At 38.3% G+C, this 20,821-nt stretch overlaps 1 protein-coding gene across 1 annotated transcript in view; it reads left to right on the top strand.

Annotated features, from left to right (window-relative positions):
• Positions 1-20,821, top strand: part of Cfap95 (cilia and flagella associated protein 95) — a 63,121-nt gene that overhangs the window by 19,828 nt on the left and 22,472 nt on the right. Inside the window, exons 2-4 of the mRNA XM_026389288.2 lie at positions 1,438-1,546; positions 14,140-14,258; positions 15,007-15,075. Of these exons, the coding sequence (XP_026245073.2) occupies positions 1,438-1,546; positions 14,140-14,258; positions 15,007-15,075 (297 nt within the window). The remainder of the gene's footprint in view (positions 1-1,437; positions 1,547-14,139; positions 14,259-15,006; positions 15,076-20,821) is intronic.

The raw sequence follows: 20,821 nt of genomic DNA, 5'->3' as shown, positions 1-20,821 counted from the left end.
GGCTTGCTCCTGTTACCTCCCCTGCACTGCGCAAAATATCAGGCAAGTTGTGGTATCTTAGTTCATTATCCAGTCATGGATATTCTGTAACAGAATATCCATGACTGGGTAATTTATAAAGGAAAGAAGTCTGTTTAACTCATAGTTCTGGAGGCTGGGAGTCCAAGATCAAGTGAATGCATTGGTGATGGCCTTGTGCTGCATAACAGCAAAAAAGCAGAAGTGAATTGAGAGGAAAAACTCCAAAGGCAGCTTTGCCTTTACATCAGTTTGCTCTCTAGGAAACTAATCCAGTCCCTTAAGGTTGAGAATTCACTCACTGCTAGGAAAGAAGCATTAATCCCTCTTCATGCGGACTTACCTCCCAGTGTTGCCACGGTGACTATCAGATTCCAATTTGAATTTTGGAGAAGATAAACAAACCACAGCTTGTAGATCCTTAAAAATATTTGCTGAATGAACAAATTGGTGGATGGATGAATTCTCTTACACATTTTTAATCATGTATGCCTTAATAGAAGCCCCTCTGCCTTGGGATTGAACCCAAGGGTGCCCTCCTGAGCTACATCCCCAGGCCTTTCCCTCCCCCTCCCTCTATTTTTAGACAGGATGTCACTAAATTGCTGAGGCTGTCCTTGAACTTGATATCTTCCTGCCTCAGCTTCCCCAGTAGCTTGAATTACAGACATAAAACTACACAGAGCAATAGGGCCCCTTCAGCGGGAGGCTTGGTCTTAGCTTCCTTTATTTTACCTAACAAAGTTTTATGAAAATAGCAATTTCTAGTGGCAGCCAGGACACACCTCCTTTTCATTCATTATCCCAAGTTCCTCCTTTTTCATTATTCCTAGCCGCTCTTTTGGTCAAGATGTTTGGAATATTTTTTCCTCTCTTCCATGTACACGTACATTTTAAGATTATTTTTTTCTTTTTTGCTTATGTTTAATTGTCAGCTTTCTCTAGATGTTCTTTAGAAGCAGAGAGCAAGGGTTATAAATCAATATGAGCAGATACTTTGCTATCTCATTTTGGAAAAAATATAATTAAAATTCATGGTAGAAAGAATTTCTAAAGTGGCAAGTTGCCTCTCCAAGATATTACCATGTCTTATTTTAGAATTTACTGTCGTTAACTAATCTACATTATTAAATAAGATTCAGTTCATTTGAGTTGCTGAATAATTACTGTGTTGGATAAGTAGGGCTTTTGCGATATTATTAGTTTTATCACATATGCTAAGTTGCTTTTTGGAAGTAGCCTCAGCATTACTTGAAAAGAGATGGAAAATACTTTATTTGTCACAAATTCAATAAATTTGCAATTAAAATTATGCCACAAATATGGTAAAATTTCACTGGATATCTTAAAAAATTTTTAGTGCAATGCATGATAAATAAGACTTATCCTTTAATGGACTCCTAATTTTTTTTTCTTAAGGCAACATGACAGAGAAGCTTTTCCCAAAGATTATGATATAGAGGGTCCTGATAAAATAAAAAGGCTGTGTGCTTCAACATATGGTCGATTTGGAACTGAGGAACCTCCAGTAAGTAGTTGCTGCTAATTTCTTTAAGTCTTGTATCTTTCTCATAGTGAAACATAAAAATATAAGGGAAGGAATTTTTTTTAGCACTACCTCTAATCAACAAGATTAGCTGCTTAGGTTGGTGACTTAGACACTGTACTTCAGCAAAATTACCTATACAAATGCACCTAATTCATAAGGTTTGGGGGGAATTAAATGAAATAAGTAAAGTACTTAAAATAGTGCCTGACTATATTAGTTACTTTTCTGTCACTATGATGAAGTACCTGACACAGGCTATGTATGAACTAAAGAGGTTTATTTGGCTTATGGTTCTGGAGGTTTTAAGATTAAAATCAGGTAAATCCACTGATTTGGACCTGTGATGAGGTTGGGAGTATATGTTAGGTAAAGCAATCACCTTTTGAGTCAGGAAGCAAAGAGAAACTGAAGTGGCACCCCCTTTCTCCACAGAAAAGTCTTAACTGGACTTCTCCAGAAATCTTCACCATGGCTGACTTTAGGACTGTCAGCAAAAGAGTCTCTGCAAAAGAGTCCAATGTAGATAAACTTCCTAATTTCGTGTTGCCCTGTCTTACTTGGCCACTGGCCGAGAAGATACCAGCACTGCAGGTGCTGGACACTAGTTTTTCACAAACATATCCAGTATAGTAGTTTGTAGAAATGTGCAAACAAGGCCTCTGGCCTTGAGCTGGGCTTCACAGAGATGTTTACATTTTTAAGAGAAATTACCAATTAAGGCTCCATGGTAACAGCTGGCAGGGGAGGAAAGAAAGGGGAGAAGAAGCTCTCCCCTTCTCAGGTGTTGTCCTTGAAGGGTTAACTTGCCCAGAATAGTGAAAGAAAAAGCTGTTTTTATGTGAACTTCTGCAGACTGTGAACTTCTGAGCCCTTCTCCTTACATGCTGGTATAAAACTCTGAAACTACCTGAACTCGGGGTTCAGGGGATTAATTGATTACAGCAAAAGCTGTGCCCTCTGAACCTGGCTGCAGCCAAATAAAACTGTTTCCTGCTATCTTCGGTGCCTTGAACTTGCCTCATTTGACCCTACAACAAAACTGTTATGGGATGGATCTTAAATGTCCCCTAGAGAGTTCATGTGTTTGGTTCCCAGCTGGTGGTACTAGTGGGAGGTGGTAGAAATTTAAGAAGATGAGCCGCATTGGAGGAAGTAGGTTATTAGAGGCATGGCTTGAAAAGTATATTGGGACTCTGGTCCTTTCTTTTTTTTTGGGGGGGGGGTTGAGGGCTTGTACTCAGGGGCACTCAACCACTGAGCCACATCCCCAGGCCTATTTTTTTTTGTATTTTATTTAGAGACACGGTCTCACTGAGTTGCTTAGTGCCTTGCCTTTGCTAAGGCTGGGTTTGAACTCAGATCCTCCTGCTTTCTCTTCTTTTGCTAGCCTGCTGGGCTGCTATGAGGTGAACTGCTTTTCTCTGCCATACACTTCCCACTGTGATATTCTGCCTTGTTTTGGGCCCAAAGTAACAGGGTTGAGTGACCAGGGATTGAATCTCTGAAACTGTGAGCCAAAACAAAATTTTCCTCCTTTTAATTTTTTCTCAGGTATATTGTAACAGAAAGGGAAAGCTAAGTAACACAGAGACTGAAAGGCCGCGGTTCCCCAATCCCTGTTTCTTCTTCCTCCCCCTCCCTCCCCTCTCCCCTCCCTCCCCTCTCCCCTCTCCTTTCTCCCTCTTTCCCTACCTCTCTCCCTTTCTTTCTTTTTCTTTTCTTGTTACTGGGGATTGAATCCAGGAGCTCTTAACCACTGAGCCACATCCCTAGCCCTTTTTATTTTTTGAGATTGCTGAGGCTGGCTTTGAATACCCCTGTCCCTTCTGATGGCATTCCCCCAATGACTTCCACTAGGCCCTCCACTTAAAGATCCCCAGTGCGTCCCAGTACTGCCATCCTGGAGATGGAGCACTTAACACATAGGCCTTTGAGGGATATTCAGTATCCAAAATGCAGCACTGGCACGTAGCAAGTGCTCAAGAAATTGTTATTATTATTTTGATACTGATATTGCTTCAAAAGCATCTTGCTGGCTGCATTCTTTGCCCTCCACAATAATCCTGTGAAGTGGCACTATCATCTCTTATTTTATAGAGGAGAGGAAGGAGACTCCTAGATGTAAGCAGCTTAAAGCCAACACAGGTAGGGACTGGAAAAACAGGAGCTTGAACACAAGTCTTTGATTTCAAATCATTTGTACTTGTCTCCAGGTAGTGAAGTTTCAAGAAATTAAAACATACTATTGATATTCTGATAACATTTTTATGGCCCATTTACAAAAAAGCACATGCATTGCTAAGTAATTCCTGTTTGAATTGCTGTGAGTTACTGCTTGGTTACTTGTATGAGGCAGGAGCTCAGCTTCTAAAAGACCCCCAAATTGCCTTCTACAATGCCAGCAGCTTTGGAGCTAGATGAAGACCCAATTCAGCCTTAGAGGATGGCCTCTGGGCCTGAAGAGAAGGTTATTTGACAAAGATGGATGTGAATGTGCTAAGAAGACTGGGTTTATATCATTGTCTGCCCCCGAAGACTGGGCTGCTCTCAGACCAGCTTTTGAAGTAGCTCTGGCCTAAGAATATCCATTTTTCAACACTGGAAATCGTTCTAGAAGATGCTTTGTTTTCCAGGGTGAGAGGAATGAATTTGCTTATTGTGGCAGTAGTGTTTCCTTCCTTTCTCTTATAGTTAGAGTGGACAGAGAATGGTAAGAACAACCTGAAAAATAGGGATTTATTATAAAGTTATAGCTGTTCAGATATAGAACGAGGAAATTTATCAAAACCAAGAGAGCTCTAAAGCAAGACATTATCCTCAACACTGCACTTTCTTGGACACATACACAAACACACGGTCTTTCTTGGAATCTTTATCTGTGATCAGGATTTTCTCTTGCCCTGAGGCCTAAATCTCAGGAGCAATCTGAGATTTGTCAGTTTCCACCCAACTTTCTTTCCCTTTGCACCAAGCTGCCTTGCTGGTCATGAGCTAGCATGGGAAGGGTGATGCTCAACTTAGTCAAGAGCCACCCTGCTTCACTCCCGCCCCTCTAAACCCATGCGTTCTTGAGTGTGGGGCTGTGAGCAAACAAAGAGAAAGCTGGCAAGATAGGCATTGTCTGACATGTAATTAGGGTCTTTGGCCTTTAAAAATATTTATTTTTGCCAGGCGTGGTGGAGTCTGGCAAAAGGTGTTGTTATCCCAGTGTCTTGGGGAGGCTAAGGCAGGAGGATCTAAAGTTCAAAGCCAGCCTCAGCAATTTAACTAGCAAGGCTGTAAGCAACTCAGTGAGACCCTATCTCAAGATAAAATATTAAAAAGTCTGGGGATATAGCTGAGTGGTAAAGTGCCCCTGGGTTCAATTCCCTGTACCAAAAAACAAACAGCCCCCACCCCTGCAAGACAAACAAACAAACAAAAACATTTATTTTTAATTTCCACCTGGCTTCTGGGTTGTAGGAGCAAGTGAGATGAAGTGAAGTGTTGAAACCTCAAATATTTCTTCCCGCAGATTTCTATGCATTATAATAGTCAAGCACTGGGTTTTTAGGAAGATGCATCAGTAGAGAGTAATGTTTACTTTTTCTATGTCTTTTTGTTGATGCCCATGAAAATCATGTTCTTCCTCTACCAGGTTTAGAAAATGTATTAAGAAGGGAATACATCAAGGAGTGACTGTTCCAGATAAAATTGCTACTCTTGTATCTTAACAATAAGTTACATTTTTCTCTAATAGACTTTTTGTGCATTAAGTACTGTTCCATCCATCTTCGTTCTTGTTCTTTGCATCCGAGCTCTAAAATTGGTAAGAAAGATATTATTCTTCCAGTGCTAAACCTAGACTTTCAGATCTTATCCAGGGTCCCAAAGGTACAGAGAAGGAGGGGGGTGGGATACAGGTTTGGGACCTCCAGGCCTTCATATGATGGATGGATGAGTCCTTTTCCCTGTCACAGGTTCTGATAGAGGCCTACAGACTAGAACATTCATGATAGTTGACAGGAACCACACATCTAAAAGCAAGAAGCTGAACTACGTAGGCAGAAACTCCCGAGAGACTATCATCGGGGTTAAACCAGTACTTAGCTGTTATGTTCTTGAAGGCTAGGGTCTGAAGAGTTGAAACAGGATTTATTTAGTTTTGGGTTTCATTCCCTTCTTTCCAATCTGAGAAGAGTTATCAGGGGAACAACTCAGAGAGATTACTGTGTGTCCTAGAATTTAGAGGACATTAGAAAGAGAGGTCAAGAGAGTCAGGGCCACTTAACACTGCGCCTTTTTATACCTGATGCCTCCCTGTTGGCCCAGTTAGAATAGAGAGCAGCAGAGGGAAGCACAGCTGGGTAAAGCTCTACAGGCTGCAGGCCCCCAGGCCTAAAGCAACACCACGCTGGGAGACGGGGAGCTTGCATGGAACAGTTAGAAGCTCCGATCATTTAATGGGACTGGTAAATTTCCTAAATGGAACAAGATCCTTTAGTCCAGAAAAGCTATGAGACCAGCGTAGGATTTCCATCAAACCAAAGAAAAGAACTAGCTAAGCATATGAGATGAGGGGCAACTTGTTTAAAATGAAGTTACTTCATGTTTGCATTCCACTGATGCAACTGGATCAACTCAGTAAGGCAGTTAACAGTGCTCATCTCATCCTTTGGACAACTCTTCAAGCAGGTACTATATGTGACCCATGTTGAATATATCACTATTCAAGGTCAAACAGCTAAAAAGTGTCTTAAAAACTAAGATAAATTTTCTTCCTCTATCACTTAAATACTTTCCCAAACTGCCTCTTCACAACTAGTCCAATGGTTTCTTAACCCTCCACACAGCATCTGGATAGTTTGTTGATCTGGCTGGAGTATAGTATACTTCTCACTTTGTATGTGTTGAGGTTTTGATTTCTCCTGCCTTAGCTATAACTTTTGTCCTCTTTCCTTGAGTTACATCCACACACATGCTGGCTAGCCCTTTCCCATCTGTTTCTCTTCCTAGTTGCCTTCTTAGCATTTTTGGTTTAGCAAAATTAGCATTTTGGTCTTAGCGGTCAGATTACTGCTGAGTGGCTACTTCTTATGTTCAAGAGCATAGTATTTCTGTTTAACTGATTGAAGGTCTCCTTGCACTTAAATTCTGCTGCAGGGGCTAATGTAAACTTCATTTATTTGTAAATGAATGGGACTCTCTTTGTCTACAATTTGGCTAAAACTCCAAAAGATCAAAAATGAAATAATAATTTCACAAGCCAAAGTGAAGTATTGGATCACTTAATGCCAGATCCTCAAATATGATGATACCATTAGGACCCCACTCAAATGAAGGATATAAGAGTATTAAAATGTAAGAAGCCAAAAGAAGAGTTTTAGAGACAGTTTTGCCAAGCTCATCTGTAAAGCTTCTTGAGTGCCTGGTGATAGACACAAGGCTCTGGTGATCTATCTAAAGAAGCAGAGCAGAAGGAGGCAGGCAGCTACATGTCTGCCAGAGGTTGAACAAGGATGTATGGATATGTGGGCCCAGATGTAGCTCATGTGGATCATATGTGGGCCATGAGGAAGAGAAAGAGACCAGGGAACAGTTTCACAGCTTGCTTTCATTGTATGTGGGAGGAGGAGTGAATGGACTTCCAGGTTTTAAGGTTGGATATTTAAGTCCAACCAGAAGCATATTCATGGAATATGCCATTGAATCCTCCCAGAGAGTATGCCAAAGTCTACCAGAACATCCCAGGGAAGCCAGTTTCCATCAGTGTCAGGAAGGATCGAACATAAACATGTCCACAGGAAATCAAATCAAGATTGCGTTCTGCCCACACTCTTGGCATCATTCCCCCAAGGAGACAGTGGGAGGTGGAGAGTAGGGAAGAATCCAAGAGGGACAATTGAAAAGAAGCCAACTATGCTCCCTATTCCTATTATAGTAGGCCAAGCCAGAACAAGCCCAAGGTAGAGGAATGAGAATCTTCAACTTTAAATGAAGTTTGAAGTTTTGAGTATTACATGAGACTAGGCATTCTACTTACCTTCATGAGACTCTTCTTGGACCAAAACAGCCAGAGAATTTTTCCCATTGTCTGAAGGTAACCAGAACATTCCTGGGGGTTTTCTGATATTGCAAAATCAAAGATAAATGAGCAAGAACTAGCCCCTAGGACTGACTGTGGAAGAGCAGTTATGGAAGAACAGGTTTGTTTTCTGATTGTACCTACTTACAAGTCCTACTTGCTCAGTGGGCAAGTTACAAATTTGCATGTTAAAAGAAAAGCTCATTCTTATTTCCCCTACTCTATTCCCTTTCCTTACTTTAGTTTTCTCCATAACATTTACATCACTGAACGTTTCTTAGACTTTTTTAGTTGTTAACTATTTCCCTTTACTGGGATACATGCTTCATGAGAGTAGGGACTTTGGTCTGTTTTGCTCCCTAGAACAGTGACCACAGTGACCAGCACATAGTGAGTGTTCAATATATATATATATATATATATATATATATATATATATATATATATGGAAGAAAGAAAAGAAGGAGGAAAGGAAGGACAACATTCAACAAATATTTATTGAGGGCCTATTATTTTGGCAGGCATTAAACTAAATGCTAGGGTAAGAAACAATTCCAAACAAGGTCCTTGTACATAAGGAACTCAGAGTTCATAGGGAAAATGGGGACATAAAACCATAATGCCAAGGGATCTAATGGGTGCTACAATAAAAAGATCAGGGTGCTGTGAAAGGTAACCTGAACTGAAATGAGTTGGTTAAGGTTCGGGATGGCTTCCTTTGAACTCCTGAACTGAATCTTAAAGGAACCCTTTCTTGACATACTCTCGGAAAATGCTGCTTAGGTTTTGATGGTGAGATAAATGGTTTCCTACTCCATGGTTCTAGAGGTTTCAGGAGGCCAAATGGGACCACAGAGGATCTAGATTCACAGGGGAGAAGTAGTTCAAGGCACTGAGGTTTTTCTCTGATTGTCTATTAGTCTAAGTGATTATGAGCAATAGCATTTTGAATTATGATATTTGTTTTGGTATTTATTTGGACTTTATTAAAATGATATAACTCCACCAGAATGAATTCAGTGCAGAGTAAAATTATCAGGAGTACATCCATTATTGTTTTTTCAATTCGTTAAGCCTCTTTCCTAAGCATCCCCAATGCCACCAAGGGCTGGTGCCACAGTCACTGGTTGACCCCTCCTTGCATGTGAGACTGATGTTGAGGTGAGGGCTGCAAGAGGCTGAAGAGAGATCATGTCTGAGGAAGTGGTGCATGTTGAATCCCTAAAATTTATGATCTCAATCATACATAGAATCTTAAAAAGTCAAACTCCTTGGAGAAGAGAGTAGAATGGTGGTTACTAGAGGCTGAGGGGACAGGGAAGTGGAAGAGATGGGGAGAAGATAGTCAACTAGCACAGAGATGTGGTTAGATAGGAAGAGTAAGTTCTGATATTCTATTGCAAAACATCATGGCTATAGCTAATAATAATTTAATTTTTAAAGAGCTAAAAGAGAGGATTTTTAATTGTCTTCACTACAAAAATATAAAAAAATAAATATCTGAGGTGTTGGATATGCTAATAGCCTGATTTGGTCATTGCACATTGTATGCATGAATTGAAATATCATATTATGTCCCATAAATATATGCAATTAGGGGTTGGGGAAATAGCTCAGTTGGTAAAATGCTTGCCTAGCATACACAAAGCCCTGGTTTCAATCCCCAACACCACCAACACATACACACACACACACACACACACACAATTTGATTAATATTTTGTCAATTAAAAATAAAACAAAACTTTAAAAAGAATAGTTACATATAGGCTTAAATATGAGCTGTTTTGTAGATAAAATAGGATATTTTGAAATTAGTGACTCTAAAAGGAATTTTAAAAGATATAATTATACTAGATCTAAGATATTAGATTATAATGTACTTAGTTCAGATATTGTTCTTTGACATAGTAGAATAGTGATTTAACCAGTATAATCTTAACAGATGCTCCTTGAATTTGCATCTAAGTACCTGAATGGAGCATATGGATCAAGTTTTTATAGATGGAATCATTTTCACTGCCATTTTAACCGCAAGATATTTAGGGGCAGTGGATTGCTGATCGAGGGCTTCCTTTTTTTCTTGTCTCCATAGTCTCTGAAGTTGGAGTTGATGCCAACATTTTGAGCATCACTTCCTGGAAGTATTTTGGATTGTCTTTCAGTATCAGCATAACTGCATCTGCCTTTCCTGTTTCAGGAAATTCTGTATAAATTTTGGCCAGTGAATGTACTTTGCTACATCTGTGGGGTCATTTATTCTAGCAAATATCTTCTCTGTCATTTCTAGGGATTTGGGACAGGAATGAAAGCAGGCCACACACCCTTTGAATCCCATCATTCTCTTTGCTGCTGCAATTATATGTCACTAATCATGCCCTAATTTAACTCTTAGACTAGATATTAATTTTTCACATATATTAGTTTACTTAAGCAGGCATAACTGTTATGTTGAAGAAATGAAACTTAAATGGCCCAATCATGGGCATGTGCACACATGTACACACACACACACACACACACACACACACACACACACACACATTCCCATATTCTTTGCTTCCACTGTCTATTTACACTGCTCCATAGAGTTAGTTCTTCCTTTTTCCTTGGATAAGATCTTATACAGATACTATAATTTCTTTAGTCACTCTCAGGCAATAAAAAGCCTATTTCTCATATTTCAATAATTAAATATCTCATCAAAATGATGATTTCATTTAAGGTTAAAACTTTTCTCCTCCACCAGCTAAAGCTTACTTCAGGCCAGTGAAGTCTGCAGAGGGAATTGGGAGGTGAAGGACAGGGTGAGGTTTGTTGATTTTCTATTTTTCCACCTGTTCTACTCTTTCCTTTCCACAGACACTGGGCAGCATGAATGTCCTTTTGTGATTATTTGTCTACTATTCATTATGTAGCCAAGACTGTTTTGTGACAAGAAATGGTTTCGTTACTTAGAGTAATCAGACAAAAAAAAATTGAGACTTGCTCAAGATTTATTTCTTCTAGGAACAGGAATTTAACCATCCTATAAAAGCTTGCTTGAACAGGCAGTGGGGAGGAAATTGAATTAGTTTTTCATTATACCTAGCAAGTCTCATTTGTTCAAAATAATGATGGTTGTATTTGTGGGGAACTCTCTGGGATCCTTTAAGACTCTGTGTGGCACTACTGAGTTAACCTAGATGTGAAAAGAGGACCAGTATTTTCAAGGGCAAAACTACTGCTGAGAAATAAGAATGGCCTTTTTGATGACTTTTAAAGAGCAAGATTGCTAACAAAAGTCTTGGGTGTTACCTGTTCTTGCAGCTGCTGATTTTTTTTGTCAATTATACAAAAATGCTATCCTTGGAGGAGGTGAGCTGTTTGACACTAAAGACTTTTCTTTATTTTTGACTGAAGATCTAAGATCTACAATCTTCAACTTTGAAATAAAGTGAAGTGAAAAATAAATAAATAAATAAATAAATAAAGTGAAGAGACAAACTAGTTAGGTAGAACATGCAAAGCATTTCTGCAGAAACTGAATTTTGTGGTCTCTCGTTCACCTTAAAGATATAAAGACAAACAATCAAAAAAATTTTTTTGAGAAGACCTGGACAAAAGCATTTAGAATGTGTCAGAATCATCTGGAGGGAGAATGCAGGTTGTGATCTCACTCCCGGAGGGTAGAGACAGGAAAGGTGTTCCTTCACTCTAAACCTGAAGAGTTAGGCCCTCACAGGTATCACCCAGGACTTGATAAGAGTTCCTTGGAGGTTGGGGGATTTGATGGACGGGGGTCTCTCTCATTCATGCCAAAAGACTATAGGCTAGAGGGTTTCAGAAGCAGCCTGTGGCATCAGAGGGAAAATTTGACTTGGCAAGTCTTATACTTTTCTTCAGTATGTGTCAGAGGAGTCTGCTTTTGGGGGGGGCCCAAGAAAGATAGGTCAATTGAAAGTCATCTAAAATGAAGCTTTCCATGATTTTTCCAAGAGGTAAGTCATCCTGGGGACAAAGATGCTGGCTACCTTAAATGTATAACTTGAGAGGAAGTCACAAGCTACTCTTCATTCTCTGTGCCAATTACCCAGGTTATGTGTCTACTGGGTTTTCTTAAACGCAACACATATGGGGGGTGGTCATTCTAGAAGTTTAGAAACTGGGACTTAAAAAAAACCTGATAGTCAAGAAAACAGGGAATAAGTGATATTATGAAATGCACTGCCTATACACATTTGATATTTTTTTTATATTACCATTTGACTCAAGCTGGATTTTATTATGCAAATTGAATGGAAATTTTAGTGATATTTTATGAGTGTGTGCTGTGTTAATTTAGTTATCTCATGTACCAAATTGCCAATCTCCAGTTTGTGATGTGTATATATATAAAACCCAAAAGACTTTTAAACATATGGAAGTGCTTTTATGGATCACCCACGCTTACGTCAGGTTATGAACATTTCTACACCAAAGTGATTTTTCACATTAAGCTGGTGTAGGATTAGGTTTGCCTACATCTACCAGAAACCAGAAATCAACAGAGGCTGTTCACATTAGGTTTTATTCTTTCATGTAAAAAGCATGGAGGATATCATCTTAAACCTACTATGAAGACTGGCACTGCGGGAATATATATGGACAGGTGAATGAATGAATCAGATTGGATGGGACTTGTACTTTCTAGCTGCACATTGCTTAATTATTTTCAGTCTCAGTTTTCCCACCTGTAAAATGGAAATAAATCATGTCAAGTATTCTTCCTTTGCCCTCCTGATCTATTTTCTAGCTTTCTCCACCAAGTGCCAAGAAGGATAACTTCTATAGATTATACCAATGAGCTCCCTTACCCTCTAGCATTCTGTGGGGGATTGGCCTGCAAGAAGTACTGGCAGGTGATTAGAGGAGAGAGAAGAATGAGTGTGACTACTTATTCCTGTGGTTTCCTGCCTGCAGGACCATGATTTGGTGATCATTGTGTGCCTGTTCTGAAAAACCACAACTATTAGATTGCACTATCTTTATAGCTGTAGGTTTTTTTTTGGGTTCAGTAACTGCTACCATATGGCTCTTCTCTATGACTACTCTCAGAGTGCTTCAACATTGTTGAGATCTTAATGTTCACCATACTTTTATAAATGGATCCTTATAGTCTCCTCAGTTCCCTCATTTGATTGGTCTTTTCCTTCTGAGGCCATGATTGGTAAACAAGTCACAGCGTTGCTCTTTGTAGTCAGTGAAATAATGCATATACTAATGCTATCATTATCTATTTCCTTTTAAACCTGCATTATTTCATGTTTGGCAATATCTTGGCTGCACATAATTTCTGAAGGGTCGGTGGATTTATTGAAATATTTTACTGTTGGAAATGATCAGAACATAGTTCACATCAAATTTTCAATTCTATACCTTCAAAAAAAGGTGGATGCTAATTGTCTCCCCAAAGATATTTTTTCTTCCTTTGTTGTTAAAATGTATAACATGAGGTCCCACCCAGGCTCCCTTAGCATTGACTGGTGAGTGGTGAAATCTTAGAGGAAGAACAGTTCACCGCTGGGAAATTGGGCTGGGAGACTAATGATTTCGTAGGTTGAGGTTTTCGAGAACAGTGGTCAGAGATCGGTGGTGTAGACCAGGGATCCAGGCCCAGAGACTATGGTTAAAATTATTTTGAGTTGGGTAGGATCCTAGTTATAGCAGAGCCTTCTTGCTAACTTGAAGTAGACCAAACCTCTTGGCCTACAGCTGTGATACTACTGCAAGTGGAGGCTTCAGGTTTCTAAAGAGTGGTAAACCTTTGTGTGAAACAAAAATCTAGTGGGATTATTGTGTTCTGAGATTTCACTGGATGTTTGGGGGAACCTAGTCTTTGGGCTCAGGTAAAAGAGTGGGTTCTTTTGGTGATGAGTTCTGGTTCTCTGCTCTGAACCTCCAGATTCATGATCTAGAGGTTCATATGGGTGAAATGCTGACTCCTTAGCTCCGTTTTTCTTCCCAAGATTCCTTAGATGCTACCCATGATGCTTCTGCAATTGGTCTGAAAACATTAGTTTTCAGATTATCCCCCATAGTAATAATTGCTTGATATTTATCAAATTATCCTCCCTAATAAAGAATGGATAACAATGATGATGGTGATGACAATGATGATGATATCTAAACTCCTTTTTTAATTTAAAAAGTGATGGCTACAAATGTTTTCTTACTTAGGGAAGTTAAATATATAAACCCTGAGAAGGATAAAGAAAGAAATAGAAAGTAGATAAAAATTAGTATTTAGGTGAATGAAACACTTTCCATTTCATAGGAACAACTAATTTGATTTGATTTTCCAACAACACATAGTAAAAATTGCTATTTTTAGATATTCATGATAAAAATAGTTGAGGGTTATATTATTTTTTAATGTGAAGAAGTCAATAATTAAAATCAGAATGCACTTCAATGGGAAAATATTTTAGTAACTGGACATTTTTGGTGATTAATTCGTTTTTCTTACACATGGCTTCTATTTTTCCAGATTTGGATATCAGAAACACACGAAGAGATGGCACAAGGTTTTTCAAACAAAAACTTCGTTGAAATAAAGAGCAAGCCCTTATTAAATGAGGAAACAATGTGTTCTGGGATTATTGAGAGGTATTCTAAATACCTTCTTTTGTTTATAGGACCTGAACATGCGGAAAAGGATTTGTACTGATAGTAATGTATATACCCCTCCTATTTTTTTGCCTCAAACTTTCCCTCTATGGTTTACCAGTCAACACTTTCACATATTCTTGGTCCAGCTAAAAAAATCTCATTTCCTCTTTATACATTTTCTGACTACCTAGGTTTGAACCCCACTTTCACAAATGTGAAAGTTATTCGATGCATACAGTCCTGTTTGTACACCTATAAAATGGGAAAGACTAAACTGTTCACTTCAAAAGGTGGTTCAGAAGTTTAGATGAGATAAAGTATGCAATGTATCTAGAAATATTGCCGGAAATGCTGTCAGAATTAGGTAAGCTGTCATTAACCAGAATTAATTGCTCTGGTATCCCTGCCATTGGAGTATGTTATGTTCTACGTGAGAGCTGGACTTGTATTCTAATTATTTATATGTGTGTGCAAGTCCTTGCCAGTGCCTCTTCATGGAAGAGCATGACATCGACTTTGTCTTTTATTGTTATTATTGGAAAAGGCAGTCAAAGTAATGACAAAATGTTAAAATTTCCTTTTACTTAGACATTTATTTTTCAAAGTGGATAAACATTGCAAACATAAAACCCTGTAAAAATAATTGTAAACATTCAACCCTAAATTCATTTTATACAGCTTTGATAATTTATTTATGGCAGTCTGTCACATATTATTAAAAACTGCCATCCCTTCTTGTTTACAGGGATACAGGGTTGCCTGCAACAGATTTTGGGGCTCTTTTTACCAGACATCCACCAGATTGGAACAAAATGTGAGTAGCCCCCGAACTGCTGCAGGTTGTATAAAATATTTATTGATCAGAGGAGTGAAGGCATGAGGGTATGCCAAGGTCAACAAAATGACTGTTACATGACATTTCAGATTTTCTTTAACAAAAAATTTTTGTCAATCAAGAGGTATAACATTAATAATAATAACAACAACAACAATAATAAAAGGAATAATGCAAGCCAATCCTCATTATTTGCACATCTGGATTTACAAATTCTCCTAACTCTCTAAAATTTATTTGTAACCTTCAAATTAATACTTGCGGTACTGATGCGGTTACTTGCAGACATGGGCAAAATGTTAAGTCACCTGATGTTCACACTTTCAGCTGAAGTAAAATATGGAGGTGATCTGCCTTCTTGTTTTAGTTCTCATGCAGTAAACGACTGTCCCTTCACAGTCTATTTAGTGCCATGCTTTTCTAACTTTTATGCTTTTTGTTGATCTCGTTGTTAAAATGTCCCCCAAGCATAGTGCTGAAGTGCCATCATGTCCCTAAATACAATAAAGCAGTGATGTGCCTTTTGGAGAAAATCCATGTGTTAGATAAACTTCATTCAGGTAATGATGATAGTGCTATTGGTGGCGAGTTCAATGTTGATGAAGTGACAATATATTCTAAATAAGATGTCTTTAAACAGAAACACGCACAAAATAAGGTCATATATTGATCAAGCAGTGACATGTCATGACCAGACGCTTTCAGGAACCTAACCTTGTATTGCCCTTAAGAGCAACGGTGGTGCAATGTTTGCTAATTTAGTGTTTGCAACGACCTCTTGGAGCACTACTGTGAAAACAGAATGGACTGTAGAGCAAGAGATTGATACATTTTTACTGATAATAGAAATTATTTGGGGAACAGTGTTAATTACCACTACAAAAAAGGAAATTTCTTATCCACTCATCTTTCTAAAGAACACATATTTTGTAATATACAGGTAAGTGATATGGAAATATACTTACAAACATGACAAAATTCTTGATACTAGATTGTGTATTTCAGGATTGTTGTGAGAACTAAGCAAATTAAGATATGTAAAACAATTAGAACAGCAACTGTGACTTCAGGAGAATTTTCTTGATTTGTTTCATTCTTGATGCATTTTGTTTTCTCTTTCAGAAATTTTCTACTTGGATATTGGGTTGCTTGGCCTGATTCCTTGGATTTTCTTGTCTTTTTTTTCTTTTTTTTTTTTCTTTTTATCTTTAGTATTTACTTTGGTCTCTATTACTTCAACGCTACTAATGAATTTTGTTTTCTGAATTATTCTGTTTTTATAAGATCCTTTTGGGGTTTCATGACTACAATATCTTCCCTTAACCATCTGGGACGGTTAATGAGAGTTTTTGTTTTTCTTTGAATTTCTTCTCACACATAGTCTTCACTCAAAGCTGCTTTTTCTTTAGTTTTAGTTTTTGTTTGTATGGCATCTATCTTCGATGTGAGATGGCTGGTCATCAGTCCTTGGTTTTTGTTCATAATGAAACAATAGGGCTTCGGGAGCCTAGGGTCAAGCGTCATTGGAGGAATCTAGCTGGGTCGGCTTTTCAAAGCAGCCATAGTGTCATAATTTCAGGCTTCCCTCTTGGGCTGGTCAGATTACCAGAGGTGGAGCCCCAGGGGAAGTTTACCAGGGGAGGTGCAGTTGCTCTGCAGTGGAGGAGGACCTTTGCAACTCTAACTGCTTCTTTTTTTTTTTAATTTTATTTTTTTTATTGGTTGTTCACAACATTACAAAGCTCTTGACATATCGTATTTCATACATTAGATTGAAGTGGGTTATGAACTCCCAATTTTACCCCAAATACAGATTGCAGAATCACGTCGGTTACACATCCACAATTTTACATAATGCCCAATTAGTAATTGTTGTATTCTGCTACCTTCCCTATCCCCTACTATCCCCCCTCCCCTCCTCTCCCATCTTCTCTCTCTACCCCATCTACTGTAATTCATTTCTCTCCTTGTTTATTTTTCCATTCCCCTCACTAGCTCTGCCTCAGTCACCCTTTGATATCTTAGAATTTGGCTCTCTGCTACCTTATCCATCTTCTTTTATGCTTCCAAAATTTGTTTCTCTCTTCCTTTCTGTTCTATCTATTCTTGTGGATTCTAAGGTGCTAATGAAATTTTCGAGGAGCTCTTGAGGAAAGCAAGATTCGATGTGTTGTTCAGCTTTAACTCTGAAGTTGGCCTCCTCCAGAGGACCTTCCCATACCTAACACCCCTATTCCCATGACTTCATTAGACCCCTCCTCATGGCTGTTCATAGCGCTGTGTGCTTCTTTTATACCAACACTCTTTATTTGCTTTTGCCATTACTTCCTTTTTTTTGGTGTTTCTTTCTGAATTCAATGCTCTGAGGGGCAGGACTGTCACAGTTCCATCCCCAGTGCCTAACATAGTGCCTGACCCATAGCAGGTGCACCATGACTTGAATGCATAAGTTAATTACTTCTGATGTTGAACAACAAATTATAGTAAAAGGGGGTGTATCTAATTTCTTATTTGATTTAGGAATTTGAGACCTGGAGAACACAATGATGTCTTCAATTCTATTTTGATAAATGCATTAGAAGACATGGTGTTTCAGAAAACCAGCCCTTATTATTAATTTGAACTGATAGAACTTCTTTGTGTTATTGGATTTATGAGTATTAGCAAGGAAATAAACACATGAGCACCTTCAACTGTCCTTTGCTAATTCCATAAGTAATTCTTTCTTTCAGGTAATATACACTAATTAAAGGACAGTCCGTATAATAGAATGCTGTAGGGGTTTAGAATCTGCTGTCTTGAATATTAAATATTCTTTTGCTTCTTGCCAGTTGTACAGCTGTGGAAGTTAAATGTCAACTTTAAAAGGCAATGAATAAGAATGAGTTTGCTCAATGGACCAAAATAATGTGCTTCAACTTATAAAAGAAAGGCTGTAATCATAATGTAAATTTAAACTTCAGGTTACCTCTTAAGGAAAAAAATCAGAAGAAAGGTATAGCTTTGTTATTAAGGATACATTAGTACAATGCAGTGATCTTAATTTTTGAGATAATATCCATTACATTGTAATGACACTCAACTATTTGTTTCTTTTTCTCATAACTCAGCCTTTGGCCCACTTACTTCACTTGGGACCAAGATGGACAAGACACAATACTTACACAAATTGATAGTACACATCTCAGTGAAACAGATTGAAAATCAGAAGAACTAGAATGCTCAATACCACTCGTCACTTGTCACTTTTGTCAAACTTGTCACTCCTGACTTTCACTAGAAAAAAGGGCTCTGTGAACAATTTCTTCCTTATATGCCCCAGACTGAGAAAAATAGAAAAAAATTATAATATAGGGAGCAATTAGGCAGAGATGAAAATTGATAGCAAAGACTTAATATGAGATTTATAGACTTTGAGTCTGGATTGAGCTCATCTAGAATTAGATATATTGTTTCTCTTGAGGGTTGGCTCCATTCCCAAGGGCTTGACATTGGCCAGTGATGCAAGAGTTGAGTCAAGGAGGTTCAAAAATCTCTTAGGCAGTAACAGTGCTCTTTTGGTCTCTGATCTGGTTGCCTGTGTAAGGAGTCTCAAACATACATTATTTTTACTATGTAGATGTAGACAGTCAAAACAGAAAAATAAAGGGGGGCTGGGGATGTGGCTCAGCGGTAGTGTGCTCGCCTGGCATGCGCGGGGCACTGGGTTCGATCCTCAGCACCACATAAAAATAAAATCAAGATGTTGTGTCCACTGAAAACTAAAAAATAAATATTAAAAAATTCTCTCTCTCTCTCTTTAAAAAAAAAAAAAAGAAAAAGAAAAGGAAGGTTGGTTTCCTTTAAGGCATATAGGAAAAATGGATGGGAATGTGAATAGAGTGAATGGGCTAACTTAAGTATCTTCCCTTGCCCTCTTATCTGATTTCAAGCATCTCAAGTAAGTTTGACTCAATTTTAAAAGACTTTTTATGAGGCCTAGAAAACTAAATCATAACTTATCAGAGGCTTCCTACATATCTGATTATCTAATACAGAATAATTTTATGATTTGTTTAGACCCAGATAGTCATAGCTAATTCATTTCAGGAAGTAAGGTTTTTTGTGTAAAAGTATCTGAATTGTATCTGTGACCATTAAATGAACAGCTAGAGACAAAAACAATAGAATAAACAACAATAACAAAAAACTATATCAACAGATGTAATTTTAAAAGGGAAATTTAGCAAGAAATATAATTTTATGTGAAGGTCTTATTTCTCAGAATATTAAATATTGATATGATAGTAATTTAAATATACTCATGTAATCTTTTCTGATCCTAGGAATAAGGGTCCACAGAAGAAGTCATTTTTTTTTTTTAAATAGGGAAAACCCCAATTCTGGTAGAGGGTATTTGCCATGTGAGAAGCAGTTGCTTAGGAACTGGGATCAGTTTAAGAACAGTCAGGAATACTGAGCACTAAGCACCCACTGGAGAATGGAGAAATAGCCAAGGTAGATCTCATACAAGGTCAGCCCTAAATATTGATTACTGTCATTTTTTACTGAAACTTATTGCCTTCTGATGGTAGTGATCAATGTATATTTGTTAAAATTGCATGATTTTAAGTATGTCATGTTTCCCAATTCATCCAAATACTTATATGATCCTCCTGGTGGGAGAAGAAACAAATTAACATCGACTTGGATCACTGGATAACTTTTTGACATTGTGTAGTTTTTTGAAAGAGCATAGTATGGGAAACTAGGAAACCTGGGATCTACTTCTTGGCCTACGTTAAAGCTACTAGGTGACCTTGTGCTGGTTAATAACTCTCTCTGGACTCCGATTGTTTCCATCTGGAAAATGAGGGGATTGGATCAAATGATCTGTAAAGTCCTTTCCCATGCTAAAATTTTATGGCTCCGAGGAGCAAGGCATCTATGGTCGTGTAAATAGGCAAGTTAAATGAGGCCCAAAGTAGTTCAGGCAGTTAAGTTTTCATTGTTGGCAGACAGCCTTCATCCATATGTGTGAGTGTAGTGGTCATTTCACAGTAGCCACAGCAAGCTTGGGCCACAGTTTATTCCTCTCATTGGGGCATTTAGCATCTGTAAAACCTCTGTACTTTTCAAAGGAAACATACTGCATATAAGTTGTTAGAGGACCCCTACCCCTTTTCTCAAAGTATAGTGCAAAAGCATTTATTTTCTTTTCCACTTAGGCACTCCTATGGTGTCTCTTGGTGAAACACTAGCCAGTTGTTATGAGAGGGACCTGAATTCCATTCCCGATTCTGCATCTTATTGCAGGACCTTTAGTTTTTGTGTGACCATTTTTTTTTCTTTGGGGCCAACATCCTCTCTTTCCCTCGGTGTAATTCAGCTAGGTTATATGATGGACGGGCTAATTCTGTTCCTCATTCCCATCTCCCCATAAGCCTAAGTTTGGGTACCTGATCCAGGCTAGGCCAATCAGAGAACATGCAGGGGTGGTAAACATGGAGCGGAGTATTCCTCCTCGACTCCCAGATTGCAGGTTCAGAAGATAGCTTCCTTCTGGGGGAGCATCTGTCTGTGCATTGAGTTACGCAGAGGTATAGAAAAAGAAAAGGAATGATCTGATGACCTCCTGCTTCTGTGAGCTGGTATTTCTCTTTCTTATTCAAGTTTGAGTTGGGTTCCTGTGCTTTACAACTATATTAGAAATACTAATAAAATCAAATATTTACATGGAGCTTAT

This window comes from Urocitellus parryii, chromosome 4 (assembly GCF_045843805.1).
Source record: "Urocitellus parryii isolate mUroPar1 chromosome 4, mUroPar1.hap1, whole genome shotgun sequence".
In the NCBI taxonomy this organism is placed as follows: Eukaryota; Metazoa; Chordata; class Mammalia; order Rodentia; family Sciuridae; genus Urocitellus; species Urocitellus parryii.
The sequence above is the reverse complement of the archived record's forward strand: the minus strand, read 5'-3'. Positions and strand labels throughout refer to the sequence as shown.